The sequence below is a fragment of the Rhyacophila brunnea genome, unplaced genomic scaffold (genome assembly GCF_057557595.1).
Source record: "Rhyacophila brunnea isolate RB1 unplaced genomic scaffold, BYU_Rbru_1.0 scaffold_10, whole genome shotgun sequence".
NCBI lineage: Eukaryota > Metazoa > Arthropoda > Insecta > Trichoptera > Rhyacophilidae > Rhyacophila > Rhyacophila brunnea.
Window position 1 is genome coordinate 26,730,856 of NW_028232752.1, and position 20,360 is coordinate 26,751,215.

The 20,360-nt window shown below is 31.8% G+C and overlaps 1 protein-coding gene across 1 annotated transcript in view; it reads left to right on the top strand.

Moving 5' to 3' along the window:
- The first annotated feature begins 591 nt into the window (after positions 1-591).
- LOC147079038 (2-acylglycerol O-acyltransferase 1-like) overlaps positions 592-20,360 on the top strand; it is a 34,262-nt gene continuing 14,493 nt past the window's right edge. Inside the window, exons 1-2 of the mRNA XM_085952788.1 lie at positions 592-882; positions 19,262-19,498. Of these exons, the coding sequence (XP_085808914.1) occupies positions 800-882; positions 19,262-19,498 (320 nt within the window). The 5' untranslated portion in view covers positions 592-799. The remainder of the gene's footprint in view (positions 883-19,261; positions 19,499-20,360) is intronic.

The window sequence follows — 20,360 nt, forward strand, 5'->3', positions numbered from 1 at the left end:
GAATAATCGACGAACACTCTTTATTGAATGTAAATACTTTAGAAACGTCCTAGAAACAATATTAGAAAAAATCTTGTAAACATTATGACGCTGGACAGGCAAACCCTGTCATTGTTGGCCGGAATCGATGGATGCAGGTTCAAGTTCTGTGCTCAAGTCTCAAGATTTTTTCTCAGAACTCCGGAGAAGACCTCGCGTAACCAGCTCCAGGCAGACGAAACTGAATCTAATCGTTATTAAAACATAATACCTATATTTCTTTTATTTAAAATGTTGTTCTTTGTCCCTCCAGGAAAGTTGTTAAAATACGACAATATACTTAGGTACCTACAATATTATTATGTTCTTATCATTGACTTGTACCTGGGCGATATGGGCACTCCCTTTTAGGGTTATAAGTTAAGTTATTGCTTATTAAAACTAAGCGCCTAAGTATGCAAATATAATCGAGTGATAAGGTCGCTCCTTTTTACAAATAATATTATTTTTTATGATAAAACATAATTTGATGTGTTTTTATGCCGCGAGTTGTGTCAGTCGCTAGTGTGTTAATATTGTCCGTTTTGCAAGCAAATAAAAATAATACAATTTAGTTTTGTATGAGCGGTCGAAGCGGCAGTCTCCTACGTAGGTAGTTGATCCCGAATGCCGTTACCGGCCGATGTAGTTGTATTTTTAATTTCGCGATCATGGAGACTTGTGAATTGTGAAGTGTGTGCAATTAATAGCGTCCGCGTGCAATATTCGCCGAATGAATACAAACTGTCAATGACACATTAGTAAATATATTCGCATTAAAATGGATCTCCAGAGAAATGACATCCCCAATTCGGTGCGGATGGTCTTTAAAAAAGTGCTCAATAAATTGGATTGTTTTTTTAGGTGAGTGAAATGTTTTCGAGGGACTCGCATCATAATAATTCAACACGTGAATCATTTCTCTCTGTGTCAATCAAATTACGCATAATATATTTTGAATCTGCAATATATTATGACTTGTTCATTGTGCAATATTACCTACCTACCTATTATTACTGTTATATTATTATTTTCATCTCAACGCACTCTTCGGGCATTTAAAACCGACCTAGCAGTTTTTTTTCTGTCAGATGATACGGACATTTTAATTATTAAGTGGATTACATATTTATACATAACGTATCAATGTGTTGTTTATTATTATTATGCAATATGACAGCATCGCCTGTCAAAATACTAATGTTTAAAAAATACTAATTACACAGATCATTTCATTGAATTTATAATTTAAATACGTACCTATGTAAATACACTTAGTATTGTTTGTTTTACGCGCGGCAAAATAGCTAAAAGGTATAATGTAAATTTACGTATTGTTTATTATCTATGGTCAGTTTATACCGGTACCTCTTTATTATTCAGATTTAACTGCTGGAACCACTTTTCTGTTTGATAGAATAACCATAGCTTGACATTAATAAAAAATCTGACTTTATTTATTCAAAATAATAGTGCCTATGTTTTATTCCTGCTTACTTTTATGATTATTAGATTTTAATATTTTGTCTATTTTATACTGATTTAAAATTTTTAGCAGTTACCATTTAGTTAAGTTTTATAGTTTGAAAACTGTGTGGAAACCATTGAACATAAAAACATTAGGAAGTAGGATGTCTTCTGGGTGAGGCTTACACAGAGTTCTTTCTCGGGTGAGGAGAAATCAATAAAAACAAGTTTTAAGAAAACATTGTTTCAATAGTAACATCTGTATGATGTATCATCCATTCAGTGGCGGGCTTGGGGACGTGGAGGCCCGACGCGCTGACTGATTTTGAGACTGCTTACTATAAAAATACAATACACACCAGAAATCACACCCAAGGTTAAAATCAATTACTATTGAGGATGACAGTGCAATACATAATAATATTAGTAGGTACTTAGTTTACTTTTTGTATACAGGTATGTGCGCATCTGGCAATATCTTATAGGTGCTCAATTTATGAGAAATACGATTTTTTGATGATTTTGGTATAATTTAATAACTGTATCCAGTGTCGAGGCCCTTTAAATCTTCTGATGAATTGATCGCCCCCGCGTGCATTAAAGTTTGTCACGTACCGAAATGCGCATTCTATTGAACGGAAGCTTTGTATTTTTTGAGCCTTATAGTATTTCCGTCATTAAGTCATAAACAAATCTCGCTTCAAATTCTTGGTGTATGGCGATTGCCTTCACAGTTCTATTCTGTAGAAACAGGGAACTCAGACTAGAAACTTATGCAAATTATATTTACAAAGAGATTTATGTAAATTATGCGGAGATACAGTTTTTCCTCATATAATTATTATGTTCATTGTTTTGTGTTTTTTCTAGTTTAAATATATTTCTTTTAATTAAAAAAAAATAGTGCCCTAAACGGGGGGGGGGGTTTATAAGTTTATTTTCAAATAGATTTTTTGTAAACGGCATTATATTTAAAAAAAAAATATATATATATATAATTATATATACATATATATTTGATATTATCGAGGACAAAAAATAAAATTTTAGTATATTTTCACCATATAAATTCACCACCGTTCGCATATAGATATACCTATCTACCTGGCAGATTCTACCACATATAAAAATAGTTAAACACAATACAAGTTTCACTTACATAGTAAGGTTTATCAGGCATTGCACATATTATAATTTATTGATAAAGCATATTATGTGAGCGAAACACGTGTGTATACAATAATTTTTTGGCATCATTTGGATGTCATGAGATTTTATAACTTTCTTTTTAGAACAAATCAAATCTAACCTAATCTAACCTACCCCAACCTAATATTACCTAATATAATCTTAGTTTGTGATAATGATGCATCAAAATGTATGAAAATTTCAAATTTTCAATTAACAATAAAATTATTGGATCGAAAAGCCTATGCGCCGCCAGAAAAGGGTATTTATTATAATTGCCTTCATGGAATAAACTGCTTTAGTAAAAAAATATAAAAGCTCATGACAACATCTGCGGCACAATTACCTAATTTTTGGTAAGTTTTTAATGTGGATGCTTCGACTACCAGAGACACCCAGAATATAAATATTAGGCTTACAATTTGAGACATTCTATTGATAATTTACAATTTTAAGTATTTTAATTAATCAATACGTATGTAAAACATTAAAAAATGATGAAGAAAATTTAATTTAATAAGTTTTCTCTAATGTATTGAAAATATTTTTGAATAATTCATTGTTCTAATGTATTGTATACTTCTATTTTTTTTTATTAAATAATATGATTTTTTATATAAAAAAATTAATGTGTTTATAATTTGAAATCTTTTTGAAATTGTATTAGTTGTAGGTATACATACAATATATTATTACATTACTGCTTAGATCAAGAAAACTTACATTTTTCAATAACAATACGTGTTTTAATATAAGCACACACGTAAATAATAATAATAATATAATATAATATTTATATAGAACAATAAGAGAGCAAAAATAAATTTAAAAAATAATAAACTTTACACATCACTGAATATGTATAATTAATGAATGATGTATATCGTTTAATATAATAATATGATTTTCACTTTTTGGCTTTTTGGTTTCACAGCGTTACTTACAACATTTGGCACTTGCGACTGAAAAAAATATATTGTTATTGAACATACGTAATTTGAAAACACCAACTAGAAAAAATACGACGCCCAGCGGGACTAGAACCCGCATCCACGGGAAACTAGTACTCTTAACTGGATTCCGGGAAAGTGCGATGGATTTATTTTAATTTATGGGGTGGTCATGATCCTTGTGGCCCCTCCTTTGATCCGCCTAAGTTATTAGGTCAATTGTAGGGAATAATACAATGAATGAATTGAAATATAAATATTTATGAAGCCACAGTGCCTCCCTATAATACGATTCAAAGGAAAAATTAAGTAAATCAGGAATAATTATTTATTCATATTATAATTTTATACATAATTTATTTTCAAATTGAAAAATGCCTAAAAATATTATTCATACCCACTAATGACTAAAAATAGTAAGTGGAGATAATGATAAGGAATGTCATTTTTTATCAAGGGAGATGAAAAAACTAGCCTAACGTAACATAACTTACTAACTCTATCATTTTTATAGTACAAATTATCAAACAAAAAGCATTTCTCCGACAGAAAATAGTTTTCCTTTAATTATATTTTTGACACAAACCAAATAATGATAAAAACGTGTAAGAACCTTATGATATTTTATTATATCACACAGAATATTAAATATAAATGACAACAAAAAATACACGTAAAACTAGAAAATAATATGAGCCACCACTGGGTTATTCATAACAATACAGCAAAATATAGTCAATTTTTAAATACGTTTATTGGCGTAACAGGCCACATTTCCAAGCAGCTGGATTTTTAAAACGCTTCCTTGATTGTTCTTGTTGAGATTCCGTCACACTAACTATTAAAACATTCATTATTAAAAGTAAAAAATAGTAAAATAATTGAAGCAAAATTATGACGCGCACGAGAAAACGGTTTGACGGTTTGTATGGAGATTAAAGGATTCGTGAAGAGTCATTATTTAAATCGCGGCGTCTGATTGGCCGGTTACGCAGAGGGTTTTACCAGAACAAATTTATTTTAAGAGCGGGTTTAGTCAGTCTCCTCGATATTTATTTAGATTTTTTGAAGAAACAGAGAGGAATTTAAAACTCTCATCTAGAACAGAAGATAGGTCTTACGAAAGAGCTCCTGTGTACATTCATAACTATTTTTTTTGAAAAATCGCCCAGAGCGGGTTTTGTCACTCTACGCCTCAATTCTAAACTATAATTTATAAAGTGGCGGGTTTAGGGACGTGGTCACTCGACTGGCTGATTTCGAGGTCCCTATGATAAAAAAAATAAAAACCATAGGTAAATCACATCCTTTAACTACAAATAATTGTTATTTTTTCTTTGTATAAGTATTATCTGCTTGAGTAGTTACGGTATGACCCCGTTTTATTCTAGTTACATGAATATTGTTATGCTTTAGTTAATATTTTATTATTTTGTACTCAGTTTGTGAGAATACGCATTTAGAATATAAAATATTTTAGTATAATTTAATAATCATAATTGTATGACTGGTTTGAATTTTTTCGAGAGCCATTTTGAAATCTTATGGAAAATCGATTGTCATTTGCGTCACAGAAAATCGCCGCTGAATAAAGGTACCTATTCAAATATTAGGCGTTTTCTTTTATGAGCTTCTTATCCAACCACTTAACTAAGTGATATAATTAACAATAATCAAAAAATGACGTCTAACAATACGTGTAATATTGTGTCCCATCGATTTCAGTAATCTGAAGTGCCGGTCAGTTAAAAATCAAACCATCTCTACCTAGACAACGTGCAAACTTAGTAACAATTTCTAGAATTTTTACCATAATTAATTATTAACCCTTTTACAAATACCTACCCCACACGTTATTGTGTTAATAATAATAAACTTAACTATGCGCAGAGGTATCTAATCAAGCCTTGTATTTTTTTCATTTTTCCTACTAAGTAACCGTGTGATTCAAGCCCCTAGAAAAGCCACCCTTCACTCAAATACCAAAAATGAAGGACTCCCTGAGTATTCCAACCCTGGATTTAGCTTGAAAGAGTTATCAGTAGAGGAAGCTCATGTGACCTCGTCGTATTACATGTTTCGTATTGCATCACTCACGCTTTGTCACAGAAATGAGAGAAAGAGATGATATGAATCCCAGCACTTTAAACTTAATTAACGATGAGTGCAAATAATTATTATCTTTGCCTCGTATTCCGGTGGTTTATTCTATATTTTTTGTTCTATAGTGTTTTATTTAGGCACATATTTGATTTCAATGTTATACAGCTAACGATACGGCCAACTGCATACGCACAAATTTCTGAAGAAAGTAGATAACTGCCTGTTTTGATACTGAATAATAGATCACCGTTTACTTCAAGTTGGACATGCCTGGACTATTAATATACCGACTGAAACATATTGAAATTACTGTAAATGACGCCCATTATAATATTAGTATTATAATCCTTTTATAAATTAATAAAAAAAAAACATTTTGGTATGTAATTTAGGTACCTATGTGAATTATACGTAAAATTTTCTGTCAAAATATGCTGGATCCTCGATTAAATGAAAATTTACCAGATTTTACATTAAATCGGCTGGTCGTTGATTGAATTGATCTTTACGGGTTGTTTTCGCAATATAAACGTACTTAACAAAATAATATTAGAAAATGTTTTATAGATCGTGAATTTGCCTTTTTTGCGTTTAATTAAATTCGCATAGTTTTTGACATTCCATTAGGCAATCGGGCCCGTTGGTGTGAATCGGTTTTATATCACGTGCAGTAAAACAAAACAGTAAATGGGCGTCATACGATTTTACGCACATACTATGCATGCCCTAATTCTCAAAAATTTAAACCTATTTGGTAGTACATATAGGTATATTATGTAAAAATAATTCTTAAAAGTCAATGTTTTTCGAATAATAACGTAATACATGTTTGCATAAATTATTGTAATGTACATGTCTCAAGAATATATGTATGCACATGTTTTTTTTTAATATTAAATAAGAAAACAAACAATATTAAAATCCATCAAAACATTGCACTTCATGCCTCGTGTCAATTTTATTATCCATCGACTTCTGGACCATTAGCTCATCGTAAAAATTATTTGCATTAACTACAACGGAAATTCAAAAACTAATATATTACAACAGTTTTCCCAGTATGACAGCTGTATATTGTACCTACTACGTATCAGATGGAGAATTATTTCTTGATTGGTGGAAAGCGATGTGGTATAATAACTAATAATTGGCAATCCTAGTTTCTAATCGATTAAGAAATTAGTTAATTAATTCTTCAAATCCACGTATGTGATTCGAAATATTTATCATTTTGATCAACATTATATTAACTATTTCCGTCATACTTAAGTAAAGAATATAGTTTTCTTTATAATTTGGTCCGTCTGTCCGCTATAACTCAAAAGCTACTGGACTAAATTTGACTTTTTTATATAGTGTTATAAATTTCCAAATTTAGCTATATGGAGGATAGTTGGACCTCGTACCTTTAAGATTTTAACTTAGTGTACAGAAAACGCAAAACGTTCAAAGACTGATCGGGGCATTTAACACAATTAAGCCAACGTCGACTCAAAATGAGCACAATTTTTCAAGATCAGGGAATTTTGTGTCTCAAAAGCGTACGCGATTGTCAGACGCAGCCATTGACAAATTCTATTTTAATAAGTAATATTTTGAATTATTTTTGTTTTCCTACTTCTATTTTGTTTGTCTTCTTACATAAATTAAAAAAATCATATTTTTTTGGAATATGTCTGTTTTTACACTGATTCTAGGATTTTTATAAAATTTCCCGATATCTCGAGAATTCTCGAGAATTCTTTTCTGGAAATCCCGAATCTCGAGATTGAGATTTTCTCGGGAAATACCCAACTCTACCTAAATATTACTCTACTAAAATAGTAAATATTAACACCATAACGAATACTGGTAAAACTTCAATAAATATTATTATTGATGGATGACCATTATCTTCAGTTAGTAAGTCAATACTTATAATAAAAAATTGCCGGTTTAACACCAATAACTGAATATAATGAGAACCGTTGGCTAAAGTTTGGTCAATCATTCATAACACAGTTTTTTTAGGAAGCATGAGCACACATTTTACCGGTTGAGAAATGTGATATAAAAGTAGGTAGGTAACCATAAAGGAAATAACTAATTTGAGATAATACCTATAATGTAGTTATTTTTTTAAATTTATTTAGTAGAATACTACTGGGAAGTACCGATGTGCTGTAATTATGGCAGTGTTGCAACGATAAAAATATTGTTTTTTTTTGTTTCATTCACAATTTTGACTTGGCAATGTTTGGTAGAATAAACCGGAAAACTTTTTACACTCTGATCACTTTATTCCAATAATTATTATGTACACATTATTTTAATAATCTGGCACAAGATTTATAGATCATTGATTAACTGCCGGTCCAATGAGTAAGAGACGTCAATTAATAGAGAAGTCTTCTGTGAAGTGTTCTGTTATTGTAAAATTAAGTGTATTCAGTGTACTTATATATCTGCATTTTTTTATACATCCTCCTGCGTTATTGAGTTGTGGAGAATATTGCATCCCATAATCACATATTTTAAAAAGGTTAACGGTCATGAAGTAAAATAGCGCTGCAGGCGACTTATTTTTACTATTAGAGCAAATTTGTGATGTGCATTAATGTCACTTATCTGGTCAACTCGCCATACCGGGATCCCACACTAGAGCCTTGTCAGCCCCCCATCCCCTTGTGTAGGCTGCAATGGATAGCACTGGTGTATCTACATGTTTGATCTCCATCATAGTTGTTAGGGATTGATGAAAAATATTAAATCTGCACTTTGTATAACACTGCAATGAGAGGGTTAGTCGAAGAGATCGCCCAACCTACCGCAAGTTTTAGCATAACTGTGATACCATGCAGTAGACGCACATATGTTACAAGTAACCGTACGCTCTGACCCTAAGCAGCGTATGACCGGCCAACCCACTGGTAATGAGTAGTTAATGTGTGCTGTGGCATCGGATTGACGATTATCGGGGATTCCACACTCTGGTATTACCTAATTAATACTTATCATAAGTTGTTAGTTATTTTTTTGCCAATTTTAAAATGAGTTTTTGGGAAAATGTCGTGTGATTTTTACCCATTATAAGTAACCCATATTTTTTTTCAATTTTTACACTTTTTTCGATAGGTAAAAAAAGGTATTGAAATTTTATTTTCACAAAATCTCGTGTATTTTTCTGCCACATGGCTTGTTTTCGTACTTTGTCTAGCATGTTTTTCTCAACGAAACTAAAGTTGGCCACACAGGTTGGACACCCTACTACATCAACATGTGCTCAATTTTTGCGTGAGTATCGACTTATGCAATACCTACATATCCACTATTGACGACTGTAACAATGGTGCTTATTGAACTTTACTGTAGTGAAATCGATCTTTTTATGTTTAATTGTCCTTGATAATAATTATTTACCCTTTCAACAAGCACAGAGATGTTCAAAGTGTAAGCGTTTGTGTGGCGATTAAATTAATTCTAGAAACGGCGCAGGATATTCGAAAATTTTAATAACTCCATGAAATTTCAATTTAATACTATGCTCAACAGCATTAACCTTCTCTTTACAATACTAATAAATTCCGTCCGTTCCGGTGATGCCACCTTGGGTTACAGTACGAGATTGACAATATTACTGTAAGGAAAATGTCTATTTTGGCAACATAAATAAGTCTAATAAGGTTTCATCATCATTGTTTATTATTTGTTTTATCTATAAAATGAGTAAAAATGTATCAACAATTAATTATAATCATACGAGTATTTCCATAATGCATTCTTACAGCCGTTGTCACACTACTATCTTGATCTCACGTTATATTTGCGTGACGGCTTTTCCTGTTTAGGATTTTTGTACAATAATTTTAAAAGCAAAACATATGAGTTTTCAAAACTCAAAACCGTCGCCGTATCGCACCAACCGAATGCGGCACCAGCAGTAATGGACAATAAGCACACAATACATTGACAGATTCTCACGACGATCGTCTGCCCCGATCGTGAAATGGACCAAAAAAAAATCTATTACCTCCGAATCCACCGGATACAGGTTCAAGTCCTGTCGGATGTCGTATTTTTTTTTCTAAAAAAAGATTTTTTTCTAGTGTTTATATGCATGAGATGTTTTCAAATTAAGTATATAGAATGTTACGAGTACATTCTAAAATCTTGTGTCTTATTCGTTGAATAAAAATAAATACCTACATAAATTTACTATATTTTACCACGTTTTTCTTAGCTCGTAATCTTGTTTGTCCGGTGGTTGTTTATCTAGTACAAATCTTGCAATCGATTTTAACTAACTTCCCGACTAGCTAGACATTTGAAACTTTTAAATATATCAAAACACGATGCCAATGCATTCTTTTAATACTTTTAGCGATCTTTAAGTAGAATTGAATTCATTTTCAGTTAATTCTGTTTTGTATAAAAGTTATTTCGGAAGAAATCCGTAATCCAATCCACTATTATGGTTGCTAAGCAGGTGGTCTTAACAACTAAATTATTAATATATACGTGCGTTACTATGGAAATCAAAATGACATTTCAGTATTCTATATTTGTTTGTTTGTTGCAAAATAGCAAAAAAATGATTTGTTGACAATTGCCTTATTTGTCCTAAATTATTAATACATAGAATTGTCAAGTTTATATGATTCAACAGAAAATTTAAAAACGTGGTATATAAAAAGTTCTTTTTATCTTGTAATTATTTATAATAAAGTAAAGACGAATCCAAATTTGGCTTCGGCTTAATCGCTGAAGAAAACGTGTGAGTTAGAAAGAAAAAGTAATGAAACAGTGAATGGGAATGTGTCTTATACATCCGTCAATAGACAATAAAAAGCTTTTACGTGTGATTATAATAAATTAATAAAATATTATATTAAACACACAATTCTATTTTCTTGTATAATTAATTGCTATCATTAATTTGTAGAGTATTCGTACACTTCGAGTCATAATATTTACATTTCTCACAATATACAGTGTACACTACGAAAAAAAAACATGATGATATATATATGACATTTCTTGTTGGTGAAATCACATTACGTGGATATCTCTTAAATTCTGTTTTAAATAATTAATTGTCGAAAACTTTCAAAAAGAGAATTGATATTATGATTAAATATTCACGTTCACATTCACTCATAAACGTTGACAACGTGTCAATGACTGAAGAATAAAACGGAAACTACGAATCATACAAGATCAAATCGTTCAAACGATGTTCACACTAGTGCTACCAGTGACGTACCGCGGTATAATAGACAGGTCATGTAGGTACTGCTTATGGGCAGCATATTTTAAAGAGCAGCAAATAAAAAAGGCATGTGAATATTACAGCTCTTGCGAGTAAGTTTAATGCATATAGTGTATTTTTTTATAAATAACCATGCCCTTTCTTACTTGGGGGGTTAGTTGCATTGATGTGTGGCTAATTATGTTTCTCCATTTATATCTTTAATTTTCTCTATGACCAGAATTATATATTTTGTGTAGTGTTCTTGTGTTGTTCTATTACTTAGTACTTCGTGAGGCTTTTGGAGGTAAATTTCATAGTTATGCTGGCTACACAGAGTCTTAAGAGTCCATCGCTCCATTTCTAGTATATGGCAGTCGCTGATGACATGCCACACAGTTTGTGATGTGCAGACGTCACATGGACACATGGACATAGTGTATTTGTATGCATAAGAGAAAAGTCAGACAAAAATATCACAGATCGTTTTTAGCTATTTGAACGTCGAACGATTGTTTAACGAATGGCAAAAATAATGTCGATAAAACATTTGCACGTTAGACCAGTTTGCATCTGACGTGTCATACCAGAAATTAAATAAGTACTGTCAAATCTTATTTCATAATTTTCGACAAAGACAATTATTATTATATTACTTTTAGAGCGACATCTAAAATATAAAAAAGAAGCCATTTTGTGATCTAAAATTCCCTTTCGTTGTGAAAGTTTAGTTAAACTATTCTACTATAGTGCAAAGATCCTTACTACGCGATTGTAAGTGAACCAGGCCTCAGTTTAAAGCACAGGTATGCACATATCTTTATCTCACTTATGTGGCAGACCCTGAGTGATGCATTACGAATCAAGTGATAGGACGTGAGGTCACGTGGTCTTCCACACGGTTAATTTAAAAACGTTATTCACGGGACCTGATTAAAGAATGGGCTTAATCATAAATTATATTACATTTTTTACGTTTTCATTACTTAATCGATCAATATCCATACCGTGATCGACGTGTTGAACGTGCGGACGTGCCTGTTCTATTACATATATCTTTAGATTTCATCTCTATAGAATAAAGTTCATCTTGTTATATTATATTTCGTATATGCGTGCTCCAATAAACGTTTCCAAGTGATACCAAAATTTGGCATCTTTGTAGTATCTCTTGTATTTCATATAATGTCAATATAATGAAGGAAAACTTACACGCAACTACGAATAGGTATAAGATAAACTTGCATAATATAAGAAATTTCTGTTAATATTATCATTTTTTATGTGCTGTCATCAAGTAAGTTTGATGTTTCGTTGTCTATGGTAATACTATTAGTCATTGTAATTTTAAATCAATTAGTGCAAACAATGACATCTTGCTACGTAATTAATAATTAAAATTACATATCGACTTCTCCCCATATCTGACGATATGTCTTTTAAATGCGCTTCAATACGTCTTATTGGTTTTCCTCAAGCAAATAAGGACTTTGACAGTCTCATAAGATACGCAATTGAATTTGCTTTTATAATCGCCTAATATTTAAAGTATTCTACAAACAAAAATGCTATTATAAAAATAATTATTTTTATTGATTTTATGTAAGTACCTACGTAATACCAAAGAGATTAAAACAAACTCATGGAGCACACAATTATTATGAAAGTGATGGCAAAAAACGTCAACTAGTATCAATGATTAGGTTTGCTATATTATGTAAATTTTGCAAATTTTCCAACAGGGTGGAACCCAGATATAAAACGCCCATGGCTTCTCAAAGTTCTGCATGCCCGAATTAAATGTTTTCAATAAATGAATTTCGATTTCGATATTTCAATAATTGTTTGTGTTAAAAAGATAAATATTCATCCTGGGAAAAGAAAAATTGGAAATACTTTTTCCTTTTCGAAATGTATAAAAAGTGTATTTCTACAGTAAAGATACTCATTGTATTCAAATTAAAAAAGAAAGAATTTAAAGATAATAGATGTTTATTATAAAAAAAACGCAAATTAATTTAAGTAAATCGAAACAATTTAATCAAATTATTTTATAATTTTTCAATAATTTCTATATCCAAATCATAAAAAAAATCGAATAAGTATCATTTATTATTCTTGAAGATGCCAAAATTAAAAACCTGGGTCATCGAAACCAATCTTAATAGAAGTGTATAAACCAGAAGTAATATATTATCAATTAATTATTAATTAATTAATAATAACTATTAATATTATTAAAAGTAGTGCAGGCTTTTACTTTTAAATGACACCGTTCCAAAGTAATTTCGTCGTGACCGTAATGCCAGAAGAATCTGTCCTTCCTCTACCTTATATTATTATTTTTTTACATTTATATTTATGTAGGTTGATAAACATTCTAGTTTTATTTGAGTCTAGGTACTTAGCTTCATTAGTGAACAAAATAGGTACCTACCTACGTCTCTGAACAATCTTAGTTTGCATTCGTATTTTTTCAATAATGACTTGGGCACACTTATTGTTTCTTGTAAAATAAAACGGTAAATATTATATTTTATACCTTTAGTTGTATTAGTAAGTTGTACTGGTATAGTTGGCTACAATGCCTATTTCAATGCTCACAAATAATACCAATACAACCGAAGAATGCTTTCGCCATACCCATAGTGCCGCTGTAGCTAGGGGCGGCAGGTTATATGAAAGTATGGTGAAGCAGGCTAGTATGGTGAAAAAGTATGGTGAGGCGGGCTGGTAATCAATTTGTGGCAAAATTTGAACGTTATCATTATATTATATGGGTATGTTATAATGAGCAAAGTAATCCTCTGTGATGCCTTGATTTTTTTTATCACGTCGCTATTTCTCGTAAGTTGTCGGCTATTGTGTTCCTGCTTCATTCAGCTGTATGAGAAAACCGATTCCTTGCCCCTCTTTTAATTTAATACCTCTATGCGCTGTAGCATGGTTCCAATAAAGCTCCTAATACAAACGTTATATTTCAATCTTTCTATTGATAATTATAATATTGTTTTCGTTTTCTTCATATTGTATGTTTATGATATAGAATTTTACGATTATTTGGCGTTGCACTGCTGTATGCTCTTAATCATATTATGAATCGACTCCATAGTCCAGGAACACATTTTCAAGGCCAGATTTTATTATGCAGTCATATTATACTCATAATAATTATCAAACTGATGACAGTTTTTACTTAATGCGCTTGTAGTTAGTTATAAATTATATTTAGTCCGCAAATCTCATTTTTTATCATACATAAATAACATCTATGCATAAACAAAAAAAAACATAATTAAATAATAAAAAAAACATCTTTATGAAGGTAGGTAGTCAGATACACTGAATACTGAAGCATATTCTGTTATGCCAGTGAACCCGAACATTTTTTAGTTGACGGAACCATTTATAAACATAGTATGATCATATTATTTAATGAATTTTTAGATGTTTTTTATATCTATATCTTAAATTTACGTCTCGGTACCTTCATTAGTGTAAAAAATAGGTACTTCTCTCGGTACGTAAAATCTTAGTTTGCACACGTATTTTTTCAATAATGACAGGTACATTTATTGTTTCTTATAAAATAAAACAGTACATATTACATTAAACTACTTTATAACAATAGGTATTGAAAAAATATATATTTATTTTTATTATTTTATGTGTAGATATTTTTTTTAAAAGTGTCCAGAATTGGCATTTGAAAATGTGAATGCGGCCCTGCCACTGGCGTTGATAGAAAAACTGAAACTTTAAAACTATTGTTGATTTGTTTAGTAGCCACGCATTAACAAACTGAAATTTCTTTATTTTAGATTTAAAAAAACGACGTCATAATGTTCTATCTTTTATACATACATACTTATAAATGTAGGGTTGTCTAAAATATCATATTATATAATATAATTTTGTAAATATTATGAATTAACTGCAGGAACCAATGACATTAATATGGACGAAGCATCTAGAAAATAAAATGACACTCACTTTGTGTCGGGTCTGCCGGATGGCGAAATTCATATTTTAATATCGGTATCCTACGCTCAAATGAACATTCTGCTTGCAAGCGGTCTGGCGACACCGCTGGGTCTGCCCATACAAAATTTCTGACTGTCAGGTTTCGACTCCACCGTTATTATTGTGTTACAAAATGCCAATGTGCCTAGTTAAAAATCGTAAAAAAATCTACTAAACACTCCAAGAAAGATGGGATATCACTTTGCATGTGTTAGTATTATTTATTATTTATAAAATACCATTTTAAGATATTGATGAATGTTTATGCAATGCAATTGAATGACAGGAACCATTGGACAGTCAGTCGCCTGTGATTCGCTGGGCTCACTTGCGTCTAGTCTCCGAGAAGTCGTAAGTAACCGAGAATCTGTTTCTAACGCAATGAGTCATGACACTAATACGCCATTACAATAAAGGTTATATTACTATAAATTCTCGAAGCTTGTATCGCATAATGGAAACGGATACGTCAATGGTCACGTGACATCTACCTATACATCTGTGAATGACTTTCATGCACAATTTCTCGTGCGCGCCGGGTATGAAGTGAGTCGTCCATTTAATATGTCATTGGCAGGAACACTATATATTCAAGGCTATATTTTATTATGTAGTCATAAGTCATAACATACTCATAATTGTCACACTGATGACACTTTTTACTGTGCGTATGGTTAGTTATAAATTATAATTATTCAGCTAATCTTATTGTTTTTATCATACTTAAATAACATATTATATGCATACATAATATAAAAAAAACATATTGATGGAGGTAGTTAGATACACTGAATGCTAGCGTATTATAAGCATATTATATTATGCCAGTTAACCCTAAACTATTTTAGTTAGCGGTACCATTGAAACAATTTGTAAAATCTCGGGGTACTGGATTAAACATTTAAAGTGATCCGTAAAACTTTTTATCAAACTTATGAAAATTCTCGCGGAACACTGGTTAGGGATCACTGTACTATGCAATGTCTTGTATAAAAATTATATTAATTTAATAATAGTTTTGTTGATACATTATGATGTTAATAAAGTTGAAAAATAAAATATGTTAGTGTGTAAATCATACTTTCGTAGGTAATTTATAGCAAAAACATAGATATAATTTTAATGGATAGTTTACGAGTATGCAATATGTTTTATTCATTTATTATGATCTTATTCTATATTTTATCAAATTTCTACAAACTATTTACACTGAGAAACTCTTCATAATTTATTTTATTGAAATATAGATATTTAAACTACTAAAATCACGAAAAAATCAATTAATTATTATTGAATATGCTTAAATAATTTAGAAAGTTTTCATGGGTGAAACGGAAACTAACCAGATTTAATAAGATATATTTTGTATTCTCTAATTAATGTCACCATACCGGAGACAAGGTTTGCAACCAGAGAATAATTAATGGGAACTGGCTTACCCTACTGGGTGTCGTATAACAGGCTAGAGATCTTGAGTGTGAAAAATATGGGATAAACTTAAACTCGTGTTGAAGAATATGATTTTTTCAATAGTTTGTGTTTTATGGCAGTCAGGCTATAAAATACCCTGCTTCAGAACTTTGCTCCATGGTGATGGATCTTATGTTTATATTTATTAATCTGTTCTGTGTTTGCAACATTTACAATTTTCTTCTCTTCCATAACCATGTCCGTTCTTTATTTGGAGCATATGGATAGTACACGGCGCCTATAAGAAAGCATGTCACTTGCTAGTCTTTTTACATAATTCCAGGTTATGCATACTGTAACTCCACCTTGTATACTCTGTATGTAGTATTTAGTTTCCTCCCAGGATGCCTGAATCCGGTTGGCTTGAAGAACAGGCATGCCAAGTTGAAGTTATCTTCAAGTCACGACCAACGTCGCCTTTTCACTCCCAGCGTGATAAAGAGGCTGTTTGGTCCGCTCTCTCATCTCACCGTTACTCTTATAGTCACCACACACCCAGTATCTATCGCAAAAATCTATTCTCGAAGCTCAGTATACGGTTACTCTGAGCATTTGTAAGGTAGACACCATGATATGCTACCATAAATTAGCACAGTCATAATGCGACGAGTTGAATGTGGCTTCAGCCATTCCCATTCAGATAGATAGATCTCTTTGCAAAATGCCATCTCCCATGATGTATACCCCTTGTTACATATATAGCTGTCGACATTCTCGATGTTTTTCCTGCCGCTAATCAGGGGGAAATCTGGACAAGAATAGGTGCTATTGGACAAAATGTTGGTTTTCTTCGCGTTGATTTAAAAAACAACGCGAGACAAATTGTCATGTAGCCAATTGTTTCTAAAAATAAATAAATATAATGAAAGAAAACAAACATTAATACGATAACATGATTAAAATCAATTGAATGAGTTATTTTTTTAGGCTTTCAACCAAAATTATAATTGGGTCGTATTTCCACGCTATGAATTTATAATGTAATAAGGGCAGTGGCGGCTCGTCTATATGCACTGCGGTACTGCAGCACCCCCAAGCAAATTGAGACAAATGTAATATTATAATATCCATAAATTTATGTATATTATATGAAAATATTAATATTATTAAGCGTGAAATCAGCTCGCCCGCGCATCGATACATCCAATGTCCAATAATATTATCATACACCGCGGTAGGTACTTGATTTTGCACGGTACCGATTTCAATAGAATATTCTCGAGTGGGCGAAGGAAGAGCGCGGGCAGCGTTGCTCGCAAATGGAAGCCTAATCCGTACTGCCGGCTAGACAGTTCGATTTCAGTATTTCTCCATTTCTGCGGCCCTATGTTAGAACTTGCGAGTGCAAGCTTCCCGGTCGACATCACGTCATATGACATCATTATGACGTACTACCGAAGTGATAATAGCACTCGAGAAAATAACGCTACTCAGACAGCGGCGCTATTCATTGTCACCATACACATATAGGTGTTTCATCGTAATAATATCTACGGTAAACACTGCGCGCGGGCGGCATGCCTCGAGCGTGTATTGGCTGACGTCACAATTACGTCATGTCATCTGGTGCCACACGAGTAGATAGTTAGGAAATCGCGGTGCAGGCGCGCCACAGTGAGGAAAGAAATATAGCTATAATGATGTATTAACATTGTTAAAATTTATTTCTGCAAGCAATTTATGCAAAGTTCTTTATTTTAATTTAATGATAATTAGGTAATCCTAATATAATTAATTATATATTTTTAATTTTGATGTTAATAGTAAAATATAATGCAAATAAACATTTATTTTACAACGTTTTTATTAGGTCGTATTCTTATTTGTCCGGTGGTTATTTATCCAGTACAAATTTTGCAATCGATTTTTAACTAACTTCCCGACTAGCTAGATATTTGAAACTTTTAGAATATTATCAGGACACGATGCCAATGCATTTTTTTAATACTTTTAGCCATCTTTAAGTAGAATTTAATTCATTTTCAGTTAATTCTGTTTTGTATGAAAAGTTATTTCGGAAGAAATCCGTAATCCAATCCACTATTATTGGTTGCTAGGGGTCTGGGGTCCTAGCAACTAAATTATTAATTTATACGTGCGTTACTATGGAAATCAATATGAAATGTCAAAATGACATTTCAGTATTATTTCTATCAAGTACACATTTTTTTGATCGTTTAAGCTAATCAAGTCAAGTTTATATGATTCAACAGAAAATTTAAAAACGTTGTATATAAAAAGTTTTTTTTTATCTTGTAATTATTTATTTTTAATCAACCGCAGCACCCCCAAATATCGTATCCACGAGCCGCCACTGAATAAGGGTAATTAATTCTTTCTCCGGATATAGTGGGGCAATACGAAAAAATGTGCTCTTAAGTCTTGAATACTCTTACCACACGGCTATCTTGCATATGGTTTAAATTTCAAATACCTATATCGTAATTAAATTCACAATTGCCAGTATTAATCTGCGAAGTCCTGTGGTCAGGAGAAAACCATATTCCGTTATATAGAAACTCGATAGTCCGGAAAATTGATATTATAGAATTGTAGATAGTTGTCAATCAGATGTCAACCAAAGTGACTGTACCGGGCAGTAAAAACATATTTTTATCTACATTTTCAATTAGGTAATGTCAACACTAACTAATTAACAGAAACTTATATATTTATTTTATTTAACCGCACCACATTACAATACATGTCACACCTATCAATCCTAGTTATCCAAGTCAGAACAAGAAAAGTATAGTGATTTTTTTCGAAATATAAACCTACGTATACTTAATAAAGTCCTTTTTTATGTTTTCAGATTTCCCTTCGAAATTTTCGGAATCAAATTTGCGCCATTGATACAACCTCTGGAGCGGCGCTTCCAGACCCTGGCTGCTGCGGCATGGATCTGCCTGATAGTCTTCGGAGAGGCAGTGTCCCTCTGTGTCATGGGATACTTGTTTATGTCCAAATATTATTGGATTCCTGTATTATACGTTTTGTATATAATAAACGTAGTTAGAAGCGGAAATATTGATCATCTTGGAAAGAGAAGGTTTGTTTGGAAAATACAGTTATATTTTAAATAAGTTGTAGGTTTTATCACTGTTTAACTTTGGGTTACTTTGGAATGAGGCACAACACTATCGTGCGCATTTTCTATGTGAGCTGTATTTGAAAGAATATCAGAATTTCCCGCGTTGTTTTTGCATGGGAAATAATATTATGTTGCTTGATCTTTACACGTGTATATTCTTCTTCGCGATCATTTCGTTTGGGCTGAAAGTTTTACCTATTTTAAAAAGCATGTCATGTTTTGAACGGCCAAGATTCTCCACCCCTTACGGTATACTGCTTATCTCATGGCGAAGTGAAGGCTACCTCCAATAAGCGTCTCCAATTATTGGTCACTCTATTTTCTTTTCTTCGTCAATGGATAAAACTAAAGCTTAAGCTGAAAAAATAAAAATCATCGGCCATTTTCCAAGATGGCGGCCTTAGCACAACAAGTACGAGTGTTGATTACATATAATGCAAAATCTCTACTTTAAGGGAATTATAACCAGGAGAGTTCTAATATAACTGGACAATGGATACCTATCTGTCTTTTTTCACGCAGACGAATTTATAGGCGATTGCTAGTTTAATAATATAATTGGATTATTTTAAGGAATTGTGGTTAACAATTCAGATGAATTTGGATTTATGATGGACAATGACATTGATGATGGATAATAAAAACATTACGTAAGCACATTATCTATTTTTAGGATTTGAACACACAATGTTATGTTACTCTTAACTGTGATAAACATAATATGAGATATGTAATTAGTGACCTACCTACGTCGGTTTTGAACCTTGTCCTTCTATGAGAAAATGCCATGATCTATGAAAAAGCTAACAGTACCTAAGTG